At 36.9% G+C, this 26,355-nt stretch overlaps 1 protein-coding gene across 1 annotated transcript in view; it reads right to left on the bottom strand.

Annotated features, from left to right (window-relative positions):
• Positions 1 to 24,854, bottom strand: part of TSPAN12 (tetraspanin 12) — a 78,416-nt gene extending 53,562 nt beyond the window's left edge. Inside the window, exons 1-4 of the mRNA XM_020966350.2 lie at positions 24,685 to 24,854; positions 23,418 to 23,553; positions 10,593 to 10,675; positions 9,546 to 9,681 (exon numbers count right to left, since the gene is read on the bottom strand). Of these exons, the coding sequence (XP_020822009.1) occupies positions 9,546 to 9,681; positions 10,593 to 10,675; positions 23,418 to 23,483 (285 nt within the window). The 5' untranslated portion in view covers positions 23,484 to 23,553; positions 24,685 to 24,854. The remainder of the gene's footprint in view (positions 1 to 9,545; positions 9,682 to 10,592; positions 10,676 to 23,417; positions 23,554 to 24,684) is intronic.
• Positions 24,855 to 26,355: the final 1,501 nt, after the last annotated feature.

Raw genomic sequence — 26,355 nt, 5'->3', positions numbered from 1 at the left:
TTAATCAAACTTGTATTTTAAGAATATTATTTTGGCAACCATGTGAAGGATGGATAGAAGGAAGGAGAGATTAGTGGCAGGAAGATCACTTTAGGAAACTATTGAAACACACCAGGCAAGTAATGATAATTGCGACAGAGAAAAAATAAAGGAGTGGAAATGAGAGGCTATAGCGAAAAAACTGAAAGAACTTGGCAACTGATTGGATTTGAGAAGATGAGGAAGAAGTCAAAGATAATAACTCTGAGTTTATAAATTTGCATAAATGGAAGGATGGTGGTGCTCTTGAAAGAGACAGGCAAGTTCGGAAGAAGGGTAGATAATTCAATTTTGATATTTTCTTCTTGAGATACCTATGAGACATCCAGGTAGAAACGTCCATCAAGCAGATGGGGGAAAAAAAGACTGGAGTTAAAGAGAGAAATTCACTGGATATGGAGAATTGAGTGTTATCTATATGGAGATGATAATTAAAACCATGAGAACAGAGGAGATCATGAAGAGAGAGTTTAAAGGAATAAATGGATACAGGATGGCACTTCGGAGGATTCCCATGTTTAATGGGTGGGAGGTATATGATAATGATTCAGCAAAGGAGATTAGAGAGGCACTACCAGACAAGTAAGAGGAAAATTAGTCAATTTATGTCGTGGAAGTGAAGGTAGAAAAGAGGATCCAGAAAGAGTGGTTTTTCAGAGCCAGAATTTATAGAGAGGTTAATACAGATGTGGATTGAGAAAATACCATAAATTTAACAACTGAGATCTTTAAATTAGCAGCCAAAGAAAGGTTAGTTATAGGCTGATAGACTGAAGGAATAGCACAGTCAAGTAAAGAATGAAGGAGACTTGACCATATTAGTAGACAAAAGAAAAAGAGCAGGGAAATGTGGATAAACTGAAGATGAGAGAGAATGAATGATCAATGGGACAGTCTCTAGGATGAAGGCAAGAGAAACTGATGGAAATGAGAGTATGTAGAGGGAAAGTACAAAACCCATGTGCTGAGAGTTTGGGGAAAACATCTCTCCAGAAATAGTAGCTTTAAAATTCAAAGAAATGTAACCTGAAGGGATGTGTAGAGACAAGACCCTCAATCTGTATTCTGTTCTGATGCTCTCTCAAAGGGAGGTACCACTATCTTAAAAGTCCAGCTCCACCAGATTGTTATTAGCAATTGGGTAGTTCCTAAAAAAGATTGGGGTAGACCTGAGCATGACATGACTTCAAAAAGTAAAACTGTTCAGGAACAGCTAAAAAGGGTAATTATCTGATACAAATGAAGTATGAGAGGAGGAATCAACACAGAGGAATTAGATGTAGGAGGAGGGCTGGTAGTTCTGGAAACCTACTTTCATCAGAATGGGTTCAAAAGGGAACAATACATATATATCTAAAAATAAAACGCTAAGGGAATAGGGAGAGGGAAAAGACTAAAGGGGGGATCTCTAAGGGGAAACTGAGGGAAGAGGTTAAAGGGAGATATAGAAGGGTGTTTAGATTAATGGGAATGGGAAGATAAGGGGAGGGATCCTTGGGAAGATAAGGGAGGGATCTTTAGAGGGGAGGGTGAGCGAATAGGTTAAAGGGGCATATAAAAGGAAGTTTAGATTTATGGGAATGTGAGGATGAGGGAAGGATCTTGGGGGGGTAGGTTAAGTAATAGGAGGGCAAGGGAGCAGATAGAAGTAAAGTAGAGGAGTCAGGAGGGATAGGAAATAAGAGATATACACAAATATAAAAACAAAGATTAGAAGTAAAATCTGTTAGGGAAAATATATGTTTATATATGTATGTATGTGTATATATGTATGTATATATCTCTATATAAATATATCCACACTTAATTGAAGCCTGGGGGGAGGAAGTGGTTAAAAAAGAACAAAGTAAAAAGTGTACAGCAGGGAACAAAAGAAAACCTACAAAGAAGCAAAGAAAAGCTTTTAACACAACTTGCAATATTTAATATACAGGCTTTCTTGAAATGGAAATTTATTGCTACATTTTAAAATTCTCTCTCACATTCTGCTGTGCATGTGTTTCTTTTTTCTTATTTTATATTTGAGTTTTAATATTTAAGTTTATAATGTTTCTTTTTCTTTTGTTATTGTGCATTTAAGTTTTAGTATTCACATCTAAAATTTGGAAACATTAAAAAATAGACATGCCCATGATCACAGCAAGTATGTGTCAGAGATTAGACTGAAACTCATGTCTCTACTGACTACAAGTCCAACACTTTCTTCTGCCCCATGATGGCTCATGAGGTTTTACTCTGTGAATCTGAGGAATGTCGGATAGAACAAATGCCTTCTTCAACAATAAAAGTATTTCTACTAATTTGTGACTTCATAGCACGATGTGCTGAGTTTTCCTAACCACGGGGTATTCAAGCAGAGACCAGATTTGTTGAGAATACTGAAGAAGGGATTCATATTTCCAGTTCTAGGAATAAGTGCTACAATTTCTCTTTGAAATCACTATTAGTGCTTTACTAAAGCCAGTAAGTTGTGAAACTATTCTTTTTTTCCCCCCAAGACCATGCCTCCACTTAGAAAAATTAGGCTTATCAATTTGATGACTCCATTTATTCTTTTTACCCTGTTGTTGGTAGGCAGTTATTAAGCTATATTGCCTCATGTACAACAGGCCCCTTCAAGACCTTGCTTGCAGTTTTAAAATCCTTCAGCGTGCTAGCTTTGTGGGAAAGGCACTTTAAAAATAAATGCTTTTTCTACTTGACATAAAATATATTTTATACTTGAAATCATTAATTAACAAAGCCCCAGGAATGAAAAGAATGGCTAATGGAAAACAAAGTATTCTTCCCAAAATATTTTTACAACCTAAACAACTTTAAGGAAATTAAATATTAATAGAATTATTATTAAAATATTTTGGTTTTTTAAAAATAAACTATGAGAAAGAAGCATAGAAAACTCATACAAATGACAATCTCCTTCCCAAGTACATAAAAAATCCAATTTGTAGGATAACTCAATTCATTACCTATCAGAAATAAAGTAATTCAAGCGCACATGTACATATTTCAGCTGCCGGTTAAATTACTGCTATTATAATCCTAGAGCTACTACAAAACTTTATCCCTACTTTTGGATGACAAACAAAACTTACTGCTACCTCCTTCTGTTTAAGAGAAGAAAGAATCCCAATAATCAAGAATCGTGATTCATGATGTGACAAAGTTTTGAGAAAAAAAAGCATTACCTTAGTTATCAGTTTCTTTTGTAGCACCCTACATGCTAAAAACAATATGGGGGAGGGAGGAATACAGGGGAAGGAGGGAGTGAAAAAGGGGGGAGGGAGGAAGGAGAGAAGGAAGGAAGGAAGGAAAGAAGGAAAAAAGGAAGGGCTTAAAATATCCCAAGCATTGTGCTAAGTGCTGTGTATACAAATGCAGATCAAAGAAATAATAGTGCCTGCCTCCAAGGAATTTATATCTAACATTCTTTTTTTTCCCTTTTTGGTGAGGTAGTCAGGGTTAAGTGACTCGCCCAGGGTCACACAGCTAGTAAGTGTCAAGTATCTGAAGCCACATTTGAACTCAGGACCTCCTGACTCCAAAGCTGAAGCTCTATCCACTTTGCCTCCTAGCTGCCCCTATAGCTAACATTCTAACAGGAGAAGAGAACACACAAAAGGGAGCTGAAAAAGTCAGTGAAGTCGGGAAAAAAGTGAAGTCCTGAGCTGTAGGAATGCAGCCAGGAGAGGAGTAAAGGAATAAGTCCGGCTGACTAGGGCACTTCCTTAAGGAGGTTCTGAAGAAGAACGCACCAATCAGAGAAGTAAGCTACAGAAGAGCAAGTACCTTCTAGAGTGAAGAGGCCAAAGGAACAGCAGCTTAAACCTCTACAACATTTATTGGATTCTTTTCACGTTGGTTTAAGTTAATTATCTAATCTTCTCATTTTCTTATTAACTTTTATTTAAACTCTGAATACAAATAAGGATATAAAGCCAGAGTGACATAGCAGAGAGAGTGGAAAGAATTTCTACCCTAATAAAATCTAATTAGTATTAAGGACACACATAGCTTTTTCTAAGCTCTGCAGAAAATGATGTGATTACTTAAACAGACTCTGTTTTATGTTTGCCAGATGTAAACTATATGTTCATTTGGAACCAAGTTAGATGAAGAGTAAAAATTCTGTGTTCTTGGCTCAACTCAAAGTGATGAAACAGAAATCATATATACTAATAACATATATGATGCCAGAGAATTTCAATTAGACTTTGAGCATTATATACCCTAACAACATCCCCAATAAGATAAGGAAAGCCCTACACAGTTATCTTTTTTTCCATAATAGAATTTTTGCCAGCATGCAAATCAAAATTCTGCAGACTATTTTAATTTTTAAAAGTTCGAACTAGACTATTCTACAGCTCATAATGGTTGATGGTGTGACAGAAAATAAAATGCTAAACTAATTTTTAAATGTACAACATATCCTCACTGCCACAACTGAATTTGAGCCAGTTTTTGTTGTTGTTCAGTTGTTTCAGTCTCTTTGTGACCCCATTTGGGGTTTTCTTAGTAAAAATAATGCAATGGTTTACCATTTCCTTCTCCAACTCATTTTTCAGATGAGGTACTGAGGCAAACTGGTTCAAATGACTTGCCCAGGGTCACACAGCTAGTAAGTGTCTGAGGCCAGATTTGAATTCAAGAAGATGAGTCTTTCTGACTCTAGGCCCTGTACTCTACCCACTGTGCCACCTAGCTGCCCTTTGAGCCAGGTACTAGTTTGCAACTCTTCACTACTGAAAACTGATTAGGAGGGAAGATACCACTGTTTAAAAAGCCTATGCATATGAACTTGTGGAAACATATTCCTCTTCCCTTTCATAGTGGGTTTTAGACTCAAAGTCAAAAGAGATAATGCACTGCCAAAAGTATGACTTTTGATAAGTCTGTAGCATCAAATATTTGCCAGTATTTGCACTGATGTTTAATATGAGGTGAAAAAATATGCTGGATACATGTAATCATAACATTGTAACCAAAGCTACCTCAAATACATGCGTGTATATGTATATGTGTCTATACACACACATGCACGCACACATGCACACACACATATGTACACAAACATATATTTGTAGCCCTCTATAGATATGTGTATTATTTATGTATATGTAATATGTACACAAATATATACCTGTGCATGTGTATGTGTGCAGATATAGAGATAGCTATAGATATAGATGTAGATGTAGGTGAAGGCAGATGTTTTTTTTTTTGCTGCTCTGAGGTTTCATTAGTGTAAGAGTGCTGCTCTCTGTGAAGAATATCCTCTTCCAATGCAGATCATTGCTTCCTCTGTAACTTAATGTCTTAGAGGACATGGTGCATTGAAAGTAAAGTGACTTTCCTAGTGTCATTAACTAGTATGCGTCAGAGTAGGAGACACAGATCTGATTTTGCAAATCCACTACAAAATGATGTTTCTTGTGTTGTTCTATTTTTCTATCTGTCTATCTATCTATCTGGCTGGCTGTCTATCTAGAGGTGGACATATAAAATATTATTTTGTGTTTTGTACACACACACACAGAACAGATGAGAAATGTGTGGCAATAAAGATGATAGATAGAAGTGTGTGTGTGTGTGTGTGTGTGTGTGTGTGTGTGTGTGTATATAATATATATATATATATATATATATATATATATATATATATATACATACACTTTGATATAGTGATACTACTGGAAAATATGCTTAACACAACGCAATAGCCAAAAATCAGAATTCTGAAAACTTCAAAGCACTGAAATAGAGCCTAGCCCTAAATGCAGGAGAAAAGCCTCTGTAAGTACCCAAAACAGTCCTTACTAACAAAAAATAACTAGTCTTCTTTACTCTCATAAGCCTGATACCTTAAGCAAATAATAATTATTTCTTATTGGTATAGACCAGATTAGAGGCAGACTTGGAGTTGATGTTCAAAAATACAGGAGAATGAATAATACATTTTAGGAAGACACTCATCAATAATGCTTAAAGTAAATCCGTCAATTAAAGAGGTAAGATTATATCTGCATATTTGCTTTCACCAATAACTGTAAAGAACTGTGCCATTACTGTAACACCAAAATTTTGATTATAAAAATGGCTTACCTACCATCAATAGGATATTATAATTTTTCCAGTAAAAATAATATATTTGCCATGAGCTCATCACACTATTATGTACTCCCTATTTTGTGATATATTGCATGGTGCAGTGGAAAAGGTATTGATTTGGAATTGGAAGACCTGGGTTCAAAAATCACTTCTACCACTTTACTTATGTGTCCTTGGGCAAGTCATGTTGCCTCTATGGGTAAGTTACCTCAGTTTCTCTGTAAAATGGAGGGTTGGACCAGAAGACCGCTACTGCCCCTTCTAGCTCTACATCTATGATCACTGCAGCTACATCTGTAATATTGTGGATAGAGAATGAACTTGGAGATTCCAGGTGGGCAAAGAAGTTTTTCTTTATGCAAAAAAGCCATGATCATAATCTTACTAGATTTCAGAAAAGTTGTACTAAAGGATTGATGGTTTGCAACTACCATTGGGGAAGCAGAAAACTTCTCGCTTTTTGAAGGTATTTGAATGCTTTTAGAACACTAGTATACAATTTATTGTGCTAGTAAACTAATGAAAATTAATGTGTTTCCAAAAAGTAAACAATTTTTCTTCACCACTGATTTTAACGCCCAGTTTATGAAGCTCCTGTTTATGTAGGAAAACTGTGATCAAAGTTTTTTTTTCTTTTTTAGTAACAGCATTATTTGTAAATGACAAAAAGATGCAAGCAACCAAAATACCAAATGATAGAGAATGACCAAATAAGTTTTGGTGATTCATATAAAGAAATATTATAATACATGTAAGACCAAATATTTAACATCTAAAATGAAAAGATAAGAGGAATACAAAGAAATCTGTAAAAAAAAATCTTCATGAAATAATACAAAGAGAAAAAAGCAAAACCAGAAGAACAGAGTACATACTAAATTTAAAAAAAGAAAACTGATAGAGAATTAGAGGGAATAAGAAAATTATAGCATTTTGTATATCATAATTAATTTATTTAAATATAAATTGTTGCAAAAGCTACTTTAATTGACTATATTGACATTTAATTTTAAATGATGCTGCTGATTCTAAGTTTTTTCTTCACAATATGGATTTTAAAATATTTTACATCTTATAAGTCAGATTAATGTTGAATATTAAATGTTTCATATCTCCAAATATGATGAAAATTCTTATGACTCAAACCTATGTTGTGAAATTGTATTTCAGCAAAGATACATAATATCCTTGTAATATACCTGTGAAATGTATCTATAAAAGAGTAATATACCTATGAAAGTTAACTTGCAAGGATAGCTACAAACAAAAAAAAAAGAAAAAAGTCATGCAAAAATATTTTCATCATAGGGAAATAAAATAGATTTTTTCAAGCTTTAAATTCACATCTTAATGACATATGCCAAATAATATAATTCTGAAATGTATAACTCACGTTACCTACTCCTGAGAAGATCTTAATGGAGAACTGAAGGTCTTAATAAGGAATGAATCATCATGAAAATATACTCCAGCATTATAGTTTAAAATAAGAAGCATAAAATTAACTCTACTAACATTCATAATAACCTGACTTTCACTAATCAGCCAGTTCCATATACTGTTCTCTAAACTTCTGGATTAAAAAAAAAGCTAAAAACAGATTTTTTTTTTCAATAATTAAAAATATGTAAAAACCCTAGAAGAGTCAAAATGAAAAATTTTATCTCCTAGTTAAGTGTAATAGGCTAATCTAAAATGTTTACAGATTCCTAAAACTTTGTTTCAGGTCTATATTTTATCACTCAAAGTTTGCCTGCAACTGAATACACATAAAGTATCACAAAATGACAAAGGATGATTTCCTGATGGTTACATTTAGCTGCTCCTGAACAGGGTAAACATGTCAGTTCAATTTATTTACATCCCCACTGAGCTGGCAAAGCTTTCAAAATACTTGTTTTAATGGTAAGGTAGAATTGCAATAACAAATGAATTCAATGATTGTCTATAGAGTTAAAAGCTTTTGGTAGTACCAATATGCTGCTTTCATTTCTAAGACAAAAATAATTTCCACTTAGCTTCAATTTCTCTTTTGAAAAAAGAAGTAGTGCTAGTGAAATTACTATTTAAAAAAATAGTTCATTCTACGTTATTTTTCTAATTGCATTTTTGGCTTTAATTCTAATTATGTTAGAGAAACTATGATTTCTTTTCCCTCAACGTTTCACTGATAAACTTATATTTTGAAATATTCTGCCTCTGTTTGGTAACTTCATATTTATTAAACGAAAATGCAATTAATTAAGGTTTTTCAGTTACTTAAACCTTTATTTCAACAAAAGGGTAAAATCAATTACTATAGTTCACTAGTAACATTTTATGAGAGTCTACCTCTTACATCTGCCTTTATCTGTCAGCTCCATTAATTTCTTACTTTTTCCACTGGTGTTATGGACAACATTTCGACTTTGCTTGAACATCATGACAGCTCAGTTGGAGTTCCTTCTTAATAGTTAGTCAAGGAGTGTACCAAAATCCATGGATAGTTGTTGGTTTGTTTCTTTAATCAGTTTGCTCAGATGGTTTCCCAGTTTCAAAAATGAAATTGCCATAGAGAAGTATTTCTGACTTTATGTGTTCAAATTGGCAGGCAAGAACTTTCTAAAAGTAATATCAGTTTATGTAGAATAGAGCATTTGATTTATCTCAGATAAGAAGATATGCCTTCCCTCAAAAGGATTAGTAAGATACTAATGTAAAACTTCACACGGCACCCTTTTGAGGACCCTCAAAGAGAGCTTCCAAATTTTTACCAATCAACTATCTGTCTATCTTTTATATAATTTCAGCTTATAAAATTGAGTTTTTAGAGCTAGAAGAAACTTCTGAAGCCATCTATTTTAAACCTTTAACTGAAATCTAAATAGATAGCTTGCCCATGGTAGTGAAGCTGGTTAGTGGCAGAACCAAAGCTAAATCCCCACTGACTTCTTTCCATTCCAGACTTCTGTCTACATCACATTGATATATTTGAATATTTGGGTGTTTGTTTAAAGAATCTGGTGAGTAATATGACTTAAAGACAATTTCTTGAGGCTCCTCTTACTTCTTGGATCTCAGGCCTTATAGGGCCTATTTGGGTGGTAACATGGCCTCTGAAAATAAAACAAAACCTCTACTCCAAATCGAACCTATAACACAGAGCCCGAGAGATACTGTTCGCATTTCTACAACTCCTCAAATGAACACGGGATTGTAAATAGAGTAATTTCAGTCATATCTCTCAGGAAAAGAATGTGTTCTTTCCCACAGCATGTTTGGCAAACACCACATGGAATCACATTGCTATCACAGATCCCTAGGCATTTTTCTTGTGACAGAGATTAAAAAACAACTCAACACATTACTATTTTGTCTTTTTAAGGGTGAAATGAAGGAAGATGTAAGAACCATACCCATGCAAGAAGCAGCAAATTTCTTTTGACTGTTCCACAGTATCCTAACATCCCCACGATGATAAGGAAACAGCAGACAGCAATCATGATGGGATGAACCACAGGAAAATAAGTTAAGATGACAGCCTCCTCTACCCTGAAAAGAAACAAAAAAATAGAAATATATCATGAAAAAGAAAGAAAAGATAAAGTTTTTATATCACAAGAAAAAAGTCACTATATTTTCATTAATAACTTTAAGTCACCACGTGTTAATGTAATGCTATTTTCAGCTACTTTTTTTTCTATCAAATGAGATAATCTCTCCTTCAGCTTATTTTGAACACATTCTTAGGCAAAGATCTTTTTTAAGTGACAGACAGGAATCTAGAGGAAAACCCTGAAGACTTGCTAGCAGAACTCCAAGATGGCTGCCCTTAGCATGATGCTTTCTTCACAGTTCAATGGGAATTCCACATGGAAAGGAACTAAAGGAAGATTAGGTCAGTAAAATATACCCTCCACTACTTATTATTCTTACCTTAGCCTCTCTTCTACCCTCACCAATGAATCCAAGGTATTCAAGATATTATAAACTGGTCTAGGTAGAGGCCAAGAATATCAGGAAGAACAGAAGTAGTAGATTTTTATACTGTTTAGGGAAAAAAAACCACCAGTAAATATGTAGTCCCTCATATACAAAGATGAAACTACTGATCCAGCATCAGCAAGTCAGCTTTCCAGAAGTGATGATAGCCTGATTGATCCTTAAATATATGCATTCATCTGGTCCTCTCTGTGACAAATTGGTTTGTAAAATGGCTAGAATGAGCAAGGGGCCAGTGATGACATGGGGAAGAAAAGTGGTAAGGACACACATAAACAGGTAAAGCTGATGAAAGAGACAACGTGCCAACAAGTTCCAAAGTAGGGGAGAAGGAAAAATCTTTCATGTGTGATCTAAATGGTCAACAGTGTGTTGTACCTAAGAGATTATTAAGATTATCATTTGAAAAATAGCATAGCCAGTAACACTAAAATATATTACGGCATAATTATAAATCCTACCTTGTTTCTGCAGTTAAAGTCAGAACATTATTTAGATAATCCCTCATCCAGGCAGAAACTGCCAACACGCTGATGGACATCAACTGGGGAAAAAAACACATTTCTTATTAAGTATCTAATATAATGATACTGCTGGAGCAATTATAAAACACATGATTTAATCAGAACGTGTTATTATCCATAATAATCATTTATTATTTACTGAACCACAATATTATTTATTGAATATTACTACTGTAATACATAGAAAGAATCACAAAATTGGGTTTTTTTGTACTAAAAATATTTAATAAACATCATGGCTGGAAAGAAATTGAGATCAACAGTTAAAAATCAAAGTCCAAAAAAGAGGTTTCCTTAGGTTAGTGGGGGTACTGAGTTGGCTCCCAAGGCTTTTCATCATCAGAGAGCCCCTGAGTTCCACTGCCATGGGGAGAAACTTAGTTTCCAATGGGGGGTCTTCCTGGGATGAACTACAGATCAGAGCTAGAGAGGAGACCAGTCACATCTCCCCAGGACACCAGTACTCATGGAAGACCTCCAGGTTCCTCCTCCCTCCCCAGCTAGAAGGGGCCTAAGAGGTCATCTAGTTCATTGGTTACCAATTATTTCAAGCATTCCTTTTTATATCACAAAACTCATGGGATTCTCACATGATAGATTTAATATATGGCATAGACACTCACTGCTACATGGTAATACTTTTATTCTCTATTGACTGACTGATAGATGAAACAGCTATCACAGTAGCTATTTCAAACCTTTTTCAGTACCAGTTCCAACCTCCCCCTTCTTAGAAAATGACATTCATCTACTTTCCTATGAAAATCAAAGACCATCAGTTATTAGCTCACTCATCTCTCCTACTCCACAAATCAAAACCCTTCTATACATCTTCACCCACCCTCTTCCACTGGTTCATTCTCTGAGGAAAAAGGATCTGTTTCTCCTTGCCAAGGCTAACACCTCAACTGGTAACATACCCTTTATTGTATCCCCTTTCATGTTCTCTGGCAGTTTCCCTTCCTCACTTCCTTTCTCCCATCTTTAATCCCTCCACCATCATGAGCTGGAAGAACTGGGAAAGGCCTCCTAAAGAAACAAGTGACCATTTATCCTCTGTTTAAAGACTTCTAATGAAGGAGAACTCAATGTTTCCTGAGGCTGTCCATTTGACTTCGGGTTAGCTTCTCTACTAGCTCCTTTATTGCCACCTATCTTCCCTCTCTATATCACTGAGTATAGCATTGCTCTCATCTGTCTCTTTTTTTAGCTAGGAAATTATCTACTCCTCGCCATCCTCATAGCCATTGCTTCTAAATACTACTACAGACACCATCACTACTAATCTTCACAGTTCTCTTCCCACTTTTCTCCACTTTCCTTCTTGTTCTTTTCATTCCTTTGGTTTCCCATTATTTTTGGCTTTCATGCAAAATAGCTAATCTTCTATAGAAGTCAGGAGCCAATCTAAGAGATGTCTTATCTTTCATTGTTCAGTCATTCGGTCATGTCCAACTCTTTGTGACTCCATCTATGTCTGTGGGGTTTTCTTGGCAGATATTGGAATGGTTTGCCATTTCCTTCTCCAGTGTGTTCCTGTTTTACACATGAGGAACTGAGGCAAATAGGAGTTAAGTACTTGCCCAGGGCACCCAGCTAGTAAGTATCTGAAGCCAGATTTTTAACTCAGATCTTCCTGACTCCAGACACAAGGCTCTGGACCTCGAAGCCTCACAGTAGTAAGTAATCAATCAAGGTGAAGTACAATCATTGGGCTGGTTGGTGTTCAATAGCTGCTTCTTCACTGACCATTTTTTTTCTTTTGTGTATATATTTTTGCCAATTACTTCTAGGTCCTAAGCTAAAACCATAGTTTTGTTGTTAGATAGATACTGTTAGATTTTAAACTACAAATACCTCTATTATAATTCTTGAATAAACATAATGCCCTTCAAAAATCAGTTCCAGCCACTCATTTCTAACACATTGAGAGACAGTGTAGTGAGGCAGAAAGAGGCAAGGGCTTGAAGACTGGAGCCCTGTCTCCACATGTACTATCTGTTTGCATGGACAACTCACTATCTATGAACCTCAGCTTCCTCCTCTGTAAAATAGGGATACCTCACCAGGTTTTTGTGAGGAAAATACTTTCTAAACCTTAAATCACTATATTAATGTCAGTTAGAGATAGGGATAGGGACTACACATGTAATTTCATTGGTACAGATTAACCCCTGGATATGGAAATTCTCTCTATTAATGGAGGTCAACAACTTTGCTGCAATTTATAGTTTTTGAGAGTTACCTTCATCACTAAAAGACTGACTTGCCCAGAGCAAAAAAGCCAGTGTGTGACAGAAACATTATTTGAACCCAGGCTTTTCTAGCTTTGAGGCTAATTCTCTAAACACTATGTCACGCTAAATGTAAGTTATTATTATATATTATTTTAGCACTATATCTGCTTCCCTGTAGTATTAGGTATAAGGAAGTTAAATGATTTGGATTGAATTCAAATCCATTAAATTCCTATCTCCTCTGAGCCCAAGCTTTGATTGTTTTGTTTAACTGCCACTTAAGCAATGAAAATTAAAATCTTGGGAAAAAACCTAGATGTCAATAAATTAATACAGTAAAAAAGATTTGAGATCTAAATCTGTCCCCCATGTTCACATGAAGTCTAAGCAGAGATATTAACGTCCACCCTTCTGCAAGGTGATTTTTGTTTAGCCTTCTTTAAAAACGTGTTCTGAACCACATTGTAATAGATAGAACACTGGACTTGGCATCCAGAACACCTGTATTTAAATCCCACCTTGGACACTTGACTAGCTGTGGCGATATGCACTAGTCACTCTTCTAGTCTCAGGAATCTCTCTAAGAATATAATCACATATGAGGTGTACTCTTTCCTAAAGGAAGAACTTCTCACATTAATGCTACTAATGTTTTAAAAGTCAACATGTGAATTTCCCATTTCATCCCATTAAACGCCAAATTCAAATCCTCCTTAACATCCTCCTTCTAACTCTTTCGTTCCTGAGCTTCCAAGAGTCTTCTCTCTTAGTACCCTTTTTATTTAACTGCTTTGCTGTTTCCTCGTCGTCTTTAAGACTGATGTTACCCCACATCTCTCTCTTCTTCCCTCCCTTCCTCCTTCCCTCTTATTGTTAATACAATTTATTTCCATAGCTTCACCCATCCCCTATCACCTTACACAGATGAATTCCAAATCTATATCTATAGCCCTCCTCTCTTTCCTCCACCTGAGTCTCACAACTACCTCAAACGCAGCAGGTCCCAAAGCAAGCTTCTCTTTACAAGTAAACCTGACTGCTTGTGACAACACCTTCACTTGACTGCCCATACTGAACCCTTGAAATTATCTTGTTCCTTTCTCTCTCCTACCCCTTATCAATTACTAAGTTTTGGCATATTTATCTCAAAAGGTTTCTGTCTTATCCTCTTCAACTACCAAAACTCAAATATGAGACTGCACTAATACCACCTAAACTATTAAAATACCTTCTAACTAGTATTCCTGCCTCTGCTCTCTCTCTCTCTCTCCTTCTAATCGTTCCAGCAGCAGCAGCAGCAGCTTTATATGTGGGGGGGGGGCCTCAGGTGGGATGGAGAGATGGACATACAGGAGAAGGTATCACAGAAGTGTCATTTGAATTTGACTTTAAAGAATGGGCAGAAATTAAGTAAATGAAGATGGAAAGTGCTTTATAAAGCACTTTAAAGATTGCAAAGCATTTTACAAACATCTCCTTTGACCCTCAAAACAACTCTGGAAGTGGGTGCTATTATTAGCCCCCTTTTACAGATGAGAAAACTGAGTCAGACAGGTTAAGTGACTTACCCAGGGTCACACACATATCTTATTAGGTTCAAAAAATTTAATAATTTATTTGCCTAATTAATAAAATCCAGATTCCTACATCTGAGATTCAGGGTCCTCCACAAGATGATACCACCCTACCTCTCAACCTTTCACATAAATCCCATTTACTCTCATTGTTGTTGCTGAATTGTTTCAGTCCACTCTGACTCTTTGTGACCCTATTTGGAGTTTTCTTGGCAAAGATACTGGAGTGGTTTGCTATTTCCTTCTCCAGCTCATTTTACAGATGAGGAAACTGAGGCAGAGTGGAGTGATTTGCCCAGGGTCACCCAGTTAGTGTCAAAGGCCAAATCTGAACTCAGGTCTCCCTGACTCCAGGCCCAGCACTCTAATCACTTCACCACCTAGTTGCCCCCATTTACAGATAGCCAAAATGGAGTACTACATTTCCTGATCACAGGATCATATGTTTAAAGGCAGAAGGGAACTTAGAGGTCCCAACCCCTTCAATTTACAGGTACAAAAACTGAAACCTGGAGAGGTTAAGTGATTTGTAAGCAAGTAAACGGCAGAGCTGGGATTCAAACCTAGGTTCTCTGACCCTAAGTGTGGTCCACATTTTCTGGTCTATGCCTTCTCAAATCTATGTCTTTGAATGTCTTCTCTTTCCATCTTTATTTACTTAATTTCTGCCCATTCTTTAAAGCCAAATACAAATGACACTTCTGTGATACCTTCCCCTGTATGTCCATCTGTCCATCCCGTCTGAGGTCCCCTCCCTCCCCCCCCCTCCACACACTAGGGAATTTCTCTTCTCTCATCTTGGACCTCATACAACACTTTGTTTTCCACCTCTGTCACAGTGACCATGAAGTTTTTTATATTGTTGCAACATCCTTCTACTAAACAAGAAGCTCTTCGAGGACAGGGGCCCTTTTCATCTATACTTTATATCTTCCCTAGGACCTAACCCACTATTCTACACTCAGTAGACATGTTAAAAATTCTTGTTATATAAATTGTATCCAGATCTATAAATGTGTTACTGGAAGAATCAAGTGAGAACAGCAATAGTTCTGTCCTATTACTAATTACTAGCATATAGGTGCTTCTAATATATGGACACAAGGACCTAGAGATGACTGCTAGGGCAAATCTGATGGCTTTTCTCCAGTATGTGAAGGGTTGTCCAACGGAAGAGGTATTACAAGTTATCACATGTTGGTCAGAGGAAAGAAGTAAGATCAATTTGCATGAGTCTCTCCCCTTCCCAACCCCAATTTAGACTATAAACTTCTACAAAACAAGGAATTAAGTCTTTTTTATCTTTGTCAGAGCCAAGTATAATGCTTTGCACATAGTAGACACTTAAAAATGTATACTGAATCAACAGTTACAGGGAAGAAGATTTTAGCTCAACATAAGGAAAAAATTAACAAGCACAGATGTCCAAAACTGTAATATGCTTCCCTGAAAAGTAGTGAACTCCTCATCATTGGAAATGTTTAAACAGAGGGCAGATAGTTATTAGAAATATTGTAAAACTACTGAGTATATGGGTGGATTTGATGACCTCTGTGATTCTTTTCAATTGTACTATCTTTGGGAGTCAGCATTTCATAGTAGAATAAGCACTGTCCTAAGTCATAAGAACAGGATTCAAAGCCTAGCTCTGTCATTTACAAGGTATGACTTTGAGTCAGTCTCTTTTAGCCTTAGTATCCAACCTGCAAAATGGGAATAACTATATTTGCGCTTATCTATCTTCTACAGAAAGCCTTTCCCAGTCCTTAATTCTTGTGCTTTCCTTCAGTGCATTATTATTTCCAATTTATCCTGTAGATAACTAATTTGTAAATAGTTTGCATGTTGTCTCTCCATTTGAATATGAGATCCTCAAGGACAGAGCCTAGCTTCTGCCTTTTTTTTTTGTACCCTTAGTGTTAGCAGTGTCTGGTGCTTACGTAGTAGGTGCTTAATAAATGCTTATTGACTGACTGACCTATCTCACAAAACTGTGGAAAAGACCAAATTAAAAAAAAAACATGCACAAAGCACTTTGTAACCATAAAGTACTAAATAAATGTGAGTTATTAGTTTAACTGGGTCACAGGAACTCTATAGAAGTCCTGCAACTACACAAAACAATATTAAAAATAAGCATTGTAAACAATAATCTTAACCCCATAGTAAATAAGAAGCTGTCAGAGAGAGAGTAGACTCATCGCTCCTATGAAGTCAGTTAAATGCCTTGAAAAAGAACCATTTAATTCCCATTGATCTAGAGTAAGAATAACAATAATACATGTCTAAAACAAAGAACTAAAAAATGACAGACCGCTACTTCAATAACAAACCATGAAAGGAATTACTAGATACTATTAAATCCAGAGGTCCAGTTTATTTGGTAATTTCTGAACTTTTTACAATAAACCAACTTCTAGTATGCCTTCCAACTTAGTGATTAAAAATAATAATTCAACTGTGATCTGAGTTTACTGAACTAAAACACTGTTACAATCCTATTTACCTAGGATTATGGCTTCTTACGCTTTCCAAATACTGTAAAAAAACAATTTTTGCACTCCATCTCAGAACATTATTTGGAAATGATGCATGGAATATGTGTTAGCAATATCTTTCAATGGCCTACTCTAAAGAGTTTAACTTTGTCTTTTGTAGACAACACAGGAAAATGTATTTGTTGAGTAAATTAATGAATGACTCTAGATGAACTTTCAGCAACATGTAATTTGCTACATTGAGGACAAGATTTAGTTTTGAGACTAATAACATGGAATTAACATTGGATTAAGGTGTTTACTAATTTGAGATAATAATCTTATGCATATTTCTTGAATTTGCTAATAAAATTAACTTATACTTAGAGATTGAAAAAGAGAATGGTCAATTTCCAAGCCATTTAAGTGTACAAGTACACGAGATAAACAGTAGGCAATAAAGGAAGCACACAAGTAAGACAATAGTGTTACCTGCTAACATTTAAGATTTAGAGGAGACATGATAGTTGTATTCAAATATGTGAGGGTCTGTCACATGGCAAAAAGATTGGACAAGGACCTACAATAGAAAAACCAGCAATAACAGCTAGAAGTTGGGAATAGGTAAATTTAGGCTTGATGCAAGGGAAAACTTTCTAAATTTTAGAAATGGAACTGATTTCTTTGGGAAGTAAAGGATTCATCTTAACTTCAAAAAAAGGTTGGACCATCTTTTGTCTTGTATACAATAACAGAGGATTTTTTTTTCAGGTCCAGGTTGGGAAAAAAAGCCTTTGACGTTCCCTCTACTTCTGAGAATATGAGACTTTTTGGTTTTCTATAAAGGAATGATGGAGAAGATGACTAGATTTGACCAGAGGCAGCATAATATAATGGGAAAAGTCCTTTGTTTCCAGGCTGTCACCCTTACTGTGTGACCTCGGATAAATGACAACTTCTTTGAGCTTCATTTTCCCTACCTGTAATATGGGGATAAAACTATTTGCACTAACCAATACATAGGGCTGTTGTGAGGAAGTAACAACATTTCATGAGGAGCCCCAGCCATGCACACTTCACTCCTGGCTTAACTTACCCAAACTTCCCCACCTTGTAACAGTCATGTATCCATGGGAGTACCAGTTCTTCTTTATAAGCTGTCTTCTCTTACTATAATGGAAGCTCCTTCAGGGTGCTTGCTGGCATGTAGGAGGTGCTTAAATAAATATTTTATCTAATTACCATATCAACTGTGTAAATTATAAAATATGGCATAAAAATGTAAATTTTTATTAAGATAGCTAGAATCAGATTTGAGACTCATATGAGGCTTTCTTTAAATCATTAACACAAATGGCACAGATTTAGAGGTGGAAGGAAACTCAGAGACCACCTAATTCAACCCCCTCATTTTATAACTGAGGAAACTGAGGTCCAAGGAAGTTAAAAGATTTGCTCAAGATCACACAGGTTGTAAGTAGCAAAGAAGGGATGTTAACCCACGTCCTCTAACTCCAGAATGTATATTTTCGCTGTATTACATGCCTGCTAATCATGAGCTGGCTTAAACTTAAATAGTGCTTTATAGCTAAAGAACCCTTTCACATCATTCTCAGATCTCATTTCCTCCTTATAATAATTCTATTAAGTAGGTAGTACATATATTAACCCCATTTCACAAATGAGGAAATGGAGGTTAAAAAGATTTGCCCAAGGTTACAAAGTCAAGTAAGTGATAGAGCAAGTATTCCAATCTACATCTTATCCACTCCCATCAAATTTAGAATGCTTTCCAGTATACTAAATTACCCTACAGGTGTAAGGGGGAGGGGTATGAAGAAAAGAGGAGCAGCAGCAGGTTGGAGAAGGGAAAGGCAAGAAGTCTCAGCAGCAAAATAGTAGATTTAAATAATCCTCTGAACTCTTCCAAAAATTCCTCTTATGAAGCTGACTGTGGTTCACATAAGCTACTCCACTGTGAGCTATGCAACATTTTATTAAAGAAGTAGCCAGCTTAGGCATGGAAAATTAGGGAATAAAACATTACTTGAAGTAATTGAGTGATATCATTACTCTAGGGAATGTGAAATGAATTTTAATGGGCTAGTAGTAATGGTAACATTAGTTAGAGGACTCTGCATTAGCTTACAGTTTGATTCCTTAGATGCAAAATAAAAGTCTTATACTATCTATATTTAAAAATTTGAAGAATATCAAGCATTTTTGCATAAGTATATGAATCAAATGTCCATGCAAATTCTGATTTATCTAAGATTATTGAGATCTCCAGTCCTCCAAATCAATAATGATTATAGAAATGAAACTGGAAGAAATTCTGATGTCCCACCTAACATCCACCAGATTGGCAAAGATAATGAAAAAAGAAAATGATAAATATTGGAAAGACTATGGGAAAATAGGAACACTGATATACTATTGGTGGACCTGTGAACATACACAACCATTCTGAAAATACACAAAATGTTCCTGAACAGCATAATAAATGCCCTTTCACTCAGTTATACCACTTAAGGTCCTGTAAGTCAGAAAAATCAAAGAAAGAGGAAAAGATCTTATACATATAAAAATGTTTATGTAGCTCTTTTTGTGGTGGCAGAGAACTGGAAACCATGGAGATGTCCAACAACTGGGAAAGGACTAAATAAATCGTAATATGCGAATATAATGAAATACTACTGTGCTATATAAGATGTGGATAGATTATTTCAAGAAGACACAGAAAGACTATATGAACCGATGCATTGTGAAGTAAATAGAAAGAGAACAATTCATACTACAACAACAGTATTATAAAAATGAACAATTTTGAAGACTTAAGCCAGAACAATTTATACAGTGACAACTTTATGAAGACAAACAACTTTGAAAGCTACAAGAACTCTGATCAATGCAATAACCATCCATAATTGTAGAGGACCAAAGATAAAGCCTGTTTATCCATCTCCTGATAAGGGGTGATGGATTCAAGGTGCAGAATAAGACATATTTTTTAAAAAAAATACAATCAATGGGGGAATTTGTTTTGCTTGACTATTAATATTTGTTATAAAAATTGTTTTTCTTTTTTTAATGGGTTGGAGGATGGGAGGAAAAGAGATTTCTTTTCATTAAAAAATAAAATTTAATTTAAAAAAGAACACCAAGCTCTAACTCTTTGTTGTCTGTGGCAATTGGAGGACTGAAGTATGGATGAATGGACAGTAACAGAAAACTAAGTCTACAAGGAGAGAAAAAGTTTGCTTGGATTTACTGTGTTCCACACTTCTAGCCTAATTTCATTGTGCAATAAGTCAGGCCTTAACTCTACCCTACTATTGTACGCTCCAACAAACATGCTATGATAGCTCTAGCCAAAATGTGTGTGAAACGCAGGCTTTAACAAAACTGTGGAGAAACTATTATACTTTTTTTTAAACAGAAACAATTACACAAGAAATGTTAAGTGCTATCAATTTTCAGGCATTTTCAAAGGGAAAGAAAAAGGAGAACCTTACTTCTAATTTTGCCCATGTTGGTAGTAGCAGAAAATTACCATCTGAAAGCTATTTGATAATCTGTAAAATGAGTAGATAATTCTAGGACTATTGAGCAGATAAATACTCACATCACAAAGCCACCAGTTTTAGCCCTAAACTTGGAAGATAGTTAAGAAATTCAAAGAATACCACCATGTACATTGGAAGTGTTCCACAAATGTTAACTGATAGTGACAGGAATAGGAAGAATTTTCACGTGCCCATTAACTCTGCCCAACATCTTTTGATCAGAATGAAGGTGCCTCTAAGGTCTTGATTCCCTGTTTGACTCTGCTTTTACTCCCCATTGTGAGCAAACTGAAAATAGGAACACTAAGAGGTATCTATGGCAGAATTCTACTTCCTTGCACCAGGTTCTATGTACACCTCTCAGAACAGCCACACAGTGCTAATCACAGACCCAGATGTGGTTCAGGACTTTGGCCAATTACTGGCCCCTCCACCCCCACCACTTACATCCTTTGCCAATCCCACGTCAGCAGCCCTGAGCTCATGTTTCCCCATGCCTTGGGAAAGCACACTGAATACATGAAAAATCAAGTAAAGCAAAGTAATTAACTCAAAAAAGAAAGAGAATAGTACAATTCTAAGCTTGAAGGATAAAGACTGTTTCCCCCTTGGGCCTATCTCTCATACATAAAGAACACAGAATGATCAGGAAATCAGGTTTTCTCTTTGAATGCAAAGGTGTTTCCACTGCCTCCCTACTCTTCCCCTAATAACTCAACAGACCACATTCTAGACATCTACAAAAATAAAACAACGCATTATTGAACTCAAGCTTTTGCAGAAGAAGACCTACTTTGCACTACCCATAATTCTTGGGGGGGTAAAATAGCTGACATTACAGTCACTGATGGGATTGGGGTGGGACTACTGTAAAGGTGCTTGAGCCAAGAGGAAGGGGTGTGCCTCCAACTGTGAACCACAAGGCCAGATTCCCTGGTTGGAGAATACATCCTGAAGAGCCAGAAAAAGGAAAACCCTCCTTCCTCTGCCCCACACTCAGCATGTGATGTCTGGTTCAAGTAGAAATCAGTTAAGCTGTAGCTGTCAAATTACCACACTGGCCAGCTATGACATTTCCCATGCCTAAGAGATATAAAAGAAAGTGCTGAAGCAGTTATTCAAGGCCATGGCTCCAACCCCAGAAAATGACCAGAAGCCCTTACAAACTCTGCTGAAACACAAAGATCTCACACACACACACACACACACACACACACACACACACACACACACAACACACACACACACACACGGAAACTACTCCATTCCTGCATTGGGTATTTCCTATATTCTCCTATTTGCCCCTACTGAGAAACTAGAAATGAACAAATGTAAAAATATAATCAAATGTCTCTCCGTGGTTGAGAAGAATTATTACAAATGAAGGAACTTCAAGTTGAGAGAAATATTTAGAATTAATTAGGACACTGCTTGTCATATTTTAGTACTACAATAATTACGTGTTGCTTTGGGAATTCCCCTTTTCAGTGTGATATAAAGGAGCAAAGAATCTGAAAAGAATTTTCAGTATTTTATTAGTATTAAAAATAAGTATTTTATACTTATCACCCCTTTGTGGAAAAATTCATATATATTCCTTTTCATAGTGAATAAGTTTCATAGTCAACAATGGTGATAAAATTGAAAGATAATGTGCCAAGAACAGGACTCTATGTATTAGCTGAGCAGTAAGCAGTGGAGAAAAATTTATGTAATTTGCAAGAAATATAAATTTTAAAAAATAAGAAGTTTTAGTATATGTTTTAAAATGAATTTAACCACTTACTACTTCAATTCTTGTGAAAGAAATTTCCTAAGGCTTTCTTGATAAACATTCAACTTAGTCACTTCATGAAGGCTTCATTATCGAAATCACATCTAGATTTATCTAGGACATTTATCTTACCTAAACTTATCTAAGAGATTACCTTCTATTGGAAGGTAAAGCACCACAGCGCAGAGGAGAAAACATGTGTGAAAACACTCTGAAAAACCATAAAGTGTTGTGGAATGCAGGTTATATTATTGCTATTATTTCTTAAGTTCCATTTTCTTACAAAAGATTATAGAACACAAATTACCAAGAACCCATAACAAAAGACATCCAACAGAGACTACTTTTTCTGCAGAGCAGCCACTGGTCTCTATTTGAACAGGTTTCACTGACAGTTTTTATATTTTGTCACTGATTTTTAAAAACAGTATTATGATGACGAAATGTACTTCATGAAACTCATGGCAGAGCACAGCCTCAAAAAAAAATCTAGCACAGGGGAAATTAAATTTATCTTCGGCTCATTAAATTTTCTGTTGTTTATTTTGTTAAACAGCATGTGGCATTTTATACATACATTTGAAAATGTCTTAAATTTTCTCTTACATGGAATGACTACATGAAAGCTATTTTTTTGAGTTGATTCCCAGCCCCCAGAAAAGTCTTCCTAAATAACATACCCATCTAAACTTTTTATAAGATACTGTATGTAGAAAGTATATATGTAGAAAAAATTTGCATTAAACAGTAAGACTTTTTTGTAGCCAGAAATTACATGTTTAAATTGACTAAAATAATTTATGGGTTGCACAGTTATCTGTAACTCATGAAAGTTCCTTCAGCAGTATGTCACAATTTTCTTATCTGTAGCTACAGGCACATGTATTTATTTATAACCCTAGATTAACTTCAAACCTAATTTACTGCAAGGGTGTATAGTGATTTTGTTTTAATTATCGAATGGAACCTGAGGTGGCTCAAACTTACTAAGAAGGGCAACCTTTACAAGTCTGGAAAATAGAGGGAATAATCCCATGTAATTAATTAATGCTTAGCTGGGCCCTTTGGTGCATTATCTGGTGACTAGTTGTAACTTGAGTCCAGATAGTGCCACCTGTTTAGAGAAGTACTTACCCAAAAGAGCAGATTAAGGGCATAGAGAAGACAGCGTAGGCACTTGACAGAATCTTCTCTAGCCATTGTGAGCACTCCACTGGAGAAACCCCATCCTCTTACCACATCCTCTGCCACCAATCAAGGCAACAGCAATCTGCAATGGGTACAAGACAGGAAGACAGGAAAAAGGAATCAGACCATTGTCTTTTCTTAATTCCACCCACAGACATCCTCTCACTGGCCTCAGAGTAGGATGTCTTGTCTGACCAATGGGACACAGTCACTTCCCCTCCTCAACAAAAAACATTTGCTAAGCACATGGAGTTGGAGGATAACCTAAATTACACAAAAGTCCAAACTGGGCCCAGATTACACCAGCTGGAAAGGGAAAATATTTGCTCTGTTAACAAATGGGTGCAGAGCATACTATTATCTTGGGATTGTTTGTTTTGGGTTGCTGTTTTTTACCTCCAGCATGTTTTAATGAGATGCTTTTAAAAACTCATTCAACTCACTTCTCCTTTGGGACTGCCACTTCTTGGAACAGTCCTAAAGGCTAGAAACCGTAAGTCCTCGACATGTAAAGGGAATTAGAGTAAGTAGCTGATGTATGGAAGGGAGTGAATGCCCCTTCTCATTAGGGAAATTACATTTCTTTAAATCACTGTTCTCACTCAACCACCTATCACAAAATGTCATGTGTGAAAGTGTCTGGAAAGGGGGAGGGGAGAAGAGAGTTAGCTGTAATTCCGCTCTGCGACTTGGGTTTCTTTGAGAGAATGTGAGAAATGATGTTTTCTGCCCTGGAATGATGGATTATAAATGGGGAGGGGAGGCACATAGGAATTAAGTCCAAGGCAGCTGTGCAGACACCAAGTTTCACACACAGTCTGTCTCTCTCTCTCTCTCTCTCTCTCTCTCTCTCTCTCTTCCCACCCTTTCTCCACCTCCCCCAGTCCCCCGCCCCAGCCCCACTGTTACTCTAAACAGATTACAGCTGCCAACAAAGCTAAAACTCCCCACTACTCCCAATCCACCACCAAATGCCCACTCCTAATGCCTACTCCAAGGACCTAGGAAGAGGCAAAGGAGAAAAGAGCCCAGGAGGAGGGCAGCACAATCTAGGAGGAAAACGAAATCCCATCTTTAAGTAGTTTAGCTAGCTATTCGGAAGGCTTCCAATACCTCCCGGGAGGCAGGAGCTGCAGACTAGCCGGTGGCGAGGGTGTGGAGAAGAGGGAGAGGATACAAGGAGGTGGGAGAGAAGAAAGACGCCGTCACTCACCGGGGGCGCTGGGCTCCGTACCCCACTCCCGCCCAGGGACTGTCGGGGACACACTGCGGGGACTCATCGGGGCAGCAACGCGCCACGGGGAGCCCAGCAGCGTAGCATTGGCTGGAGGACGAGACGCTTCCTCCTCTTCCTTCCCCCTCCTAGCCGCCGCCTGGGCGGGGGGGGGGGGGGAGGGAAGCGCTGGGCAGCAGTTGCTGGAAAGTCTCGGCAGCTCAGCCGCCTCCCAGAGCCGCTGTCCCTCCCCAGCCCTAGCCAACTCTCCAAGTCCTGGACAGACTAGACGACAAGGCAGCCGCTGCAACAGCGGTGGCCAGCTGCACAAAGTCTGCAGCGCATGCTCCGGGCCAGCTGCTGCTCCTGGTTGGGTCCTAGTGGGCGTTCTTCTACTTGCCCCTTTCCTGGGAGCAAGTATCCCTAGGACACACTTTCTCCCAGCAGGGGCAGCCTCCAGAAAAAAAAAAAGGGGGGGGCACTGGGAGGCTTGGGGAAAACCAGTCTAGTGGTACCTCTTTGGAAAGCTGGTCTTGGGGAACAGAATACCTGTATCATACCCTAACTTTGTGACAGAGGGCTTCTACTTGTAGGTAGTTGTGTGTGGAGATGCAAAAACATATTTGTTGATCCCTAAAACCTGCGAATTGTTCCTGTAGGTGTGATCCCTCTTTTGTCCTTGATTTTTTTTTTCAGGCATTTCAAAAGATTTTAGAACTATGCCTGGAAAGAGGCCATCTAATTCAACTCTTTCGATTTAAACATGGGAAACTGAGGCCCAGGAAGGCCTAATGACTTGCCTAAGGTCACTGCAGTAGTAAATGTGCATTAATAACATTTACATTAATAAGAGCTGGTATTGTTTTGTCTTTGTATGCCTCACATTCCTGGCAAGTGGTAGGTACTTAGTAAGTGCTTATTGAATGACTGATTGTTGAGGTCTTTAACACCAAATAGGGCAAATCCTTTTTATTCCTTCAAATAAGCAACATCAAAATTCACCCCCCCTGAAAAAAAAACCTCAGATTCTCACAATAAATTATATTTGGTTCTAAATTTATGCTGCTATATTATTTGAAGTTTGTACCCTGTGACTGATCATTGGAAATTTGAATTATTTCAAAACTAGAGGCATAATTTATTAATATAATATTAATACAAGACACTACCTCCAAAACATACTGTGTATTTTTTTTGGAAGCAAAAAGAAATTGTGTCTACACTTCAAAAGAACCGCTGTTCCAAATTATCTCCTTAAATAGCTGAAGATTTGACTATTAAGAGGTCATACTGCAGATAGAACTCCCAGCCTGGAGTCAGAAAGACCCAAGTTAAAATCTGGCCTCAGACATTCACTCACTAGCTGTGACCCTGGGTAAGCCACTTAACCTTGTTTGCTTCAGTTTCCTCATCTGTAAAATGAACTGGAGAAGGAAATGGCAAACCACTCCAGTATCCTTGCTAAGAAAACCCCAAATGGGGTCAACTAAGAGTTGGTCACAGTGACTGGACTGAACAACAAATCGTTCTTATGGCAAGTTTCTTCAATTGGGTCTATCTTATTAACTTTCATAAAAAGTCCAATTCTCTGAGGCACAGGTGGAAAATAAAAATTCTGTTAAACATTTAAAGAAAAGCCCTCTGGTATTCTGCCTAATCCCCCCCCCACCC

The sequence above is a fragment of the Phascolarctos cinereus genome, unplaced genomic scaffold, assembly GCF_003287225.1.
Source record: "Phascolarctos cinereus isolate Bilbo 61053 unplaced genomic scaffold, phaCin_HiC Scaffold_1;HRSCAF=81, whole genome shotgun sequence".
NCBI classification, from domain to species: Eukaryota; Metazoa; Chordata; class Mammalia; order Diprotodontia; family Phascolarctidae; genus Phascolarctos; species Phascolarctos cinereus.
The sequence above is the reverse complement of the archived record's forward strand: the minus strand, read 5'-3'. Positions and strand labels throughout refer to the sequence as shown.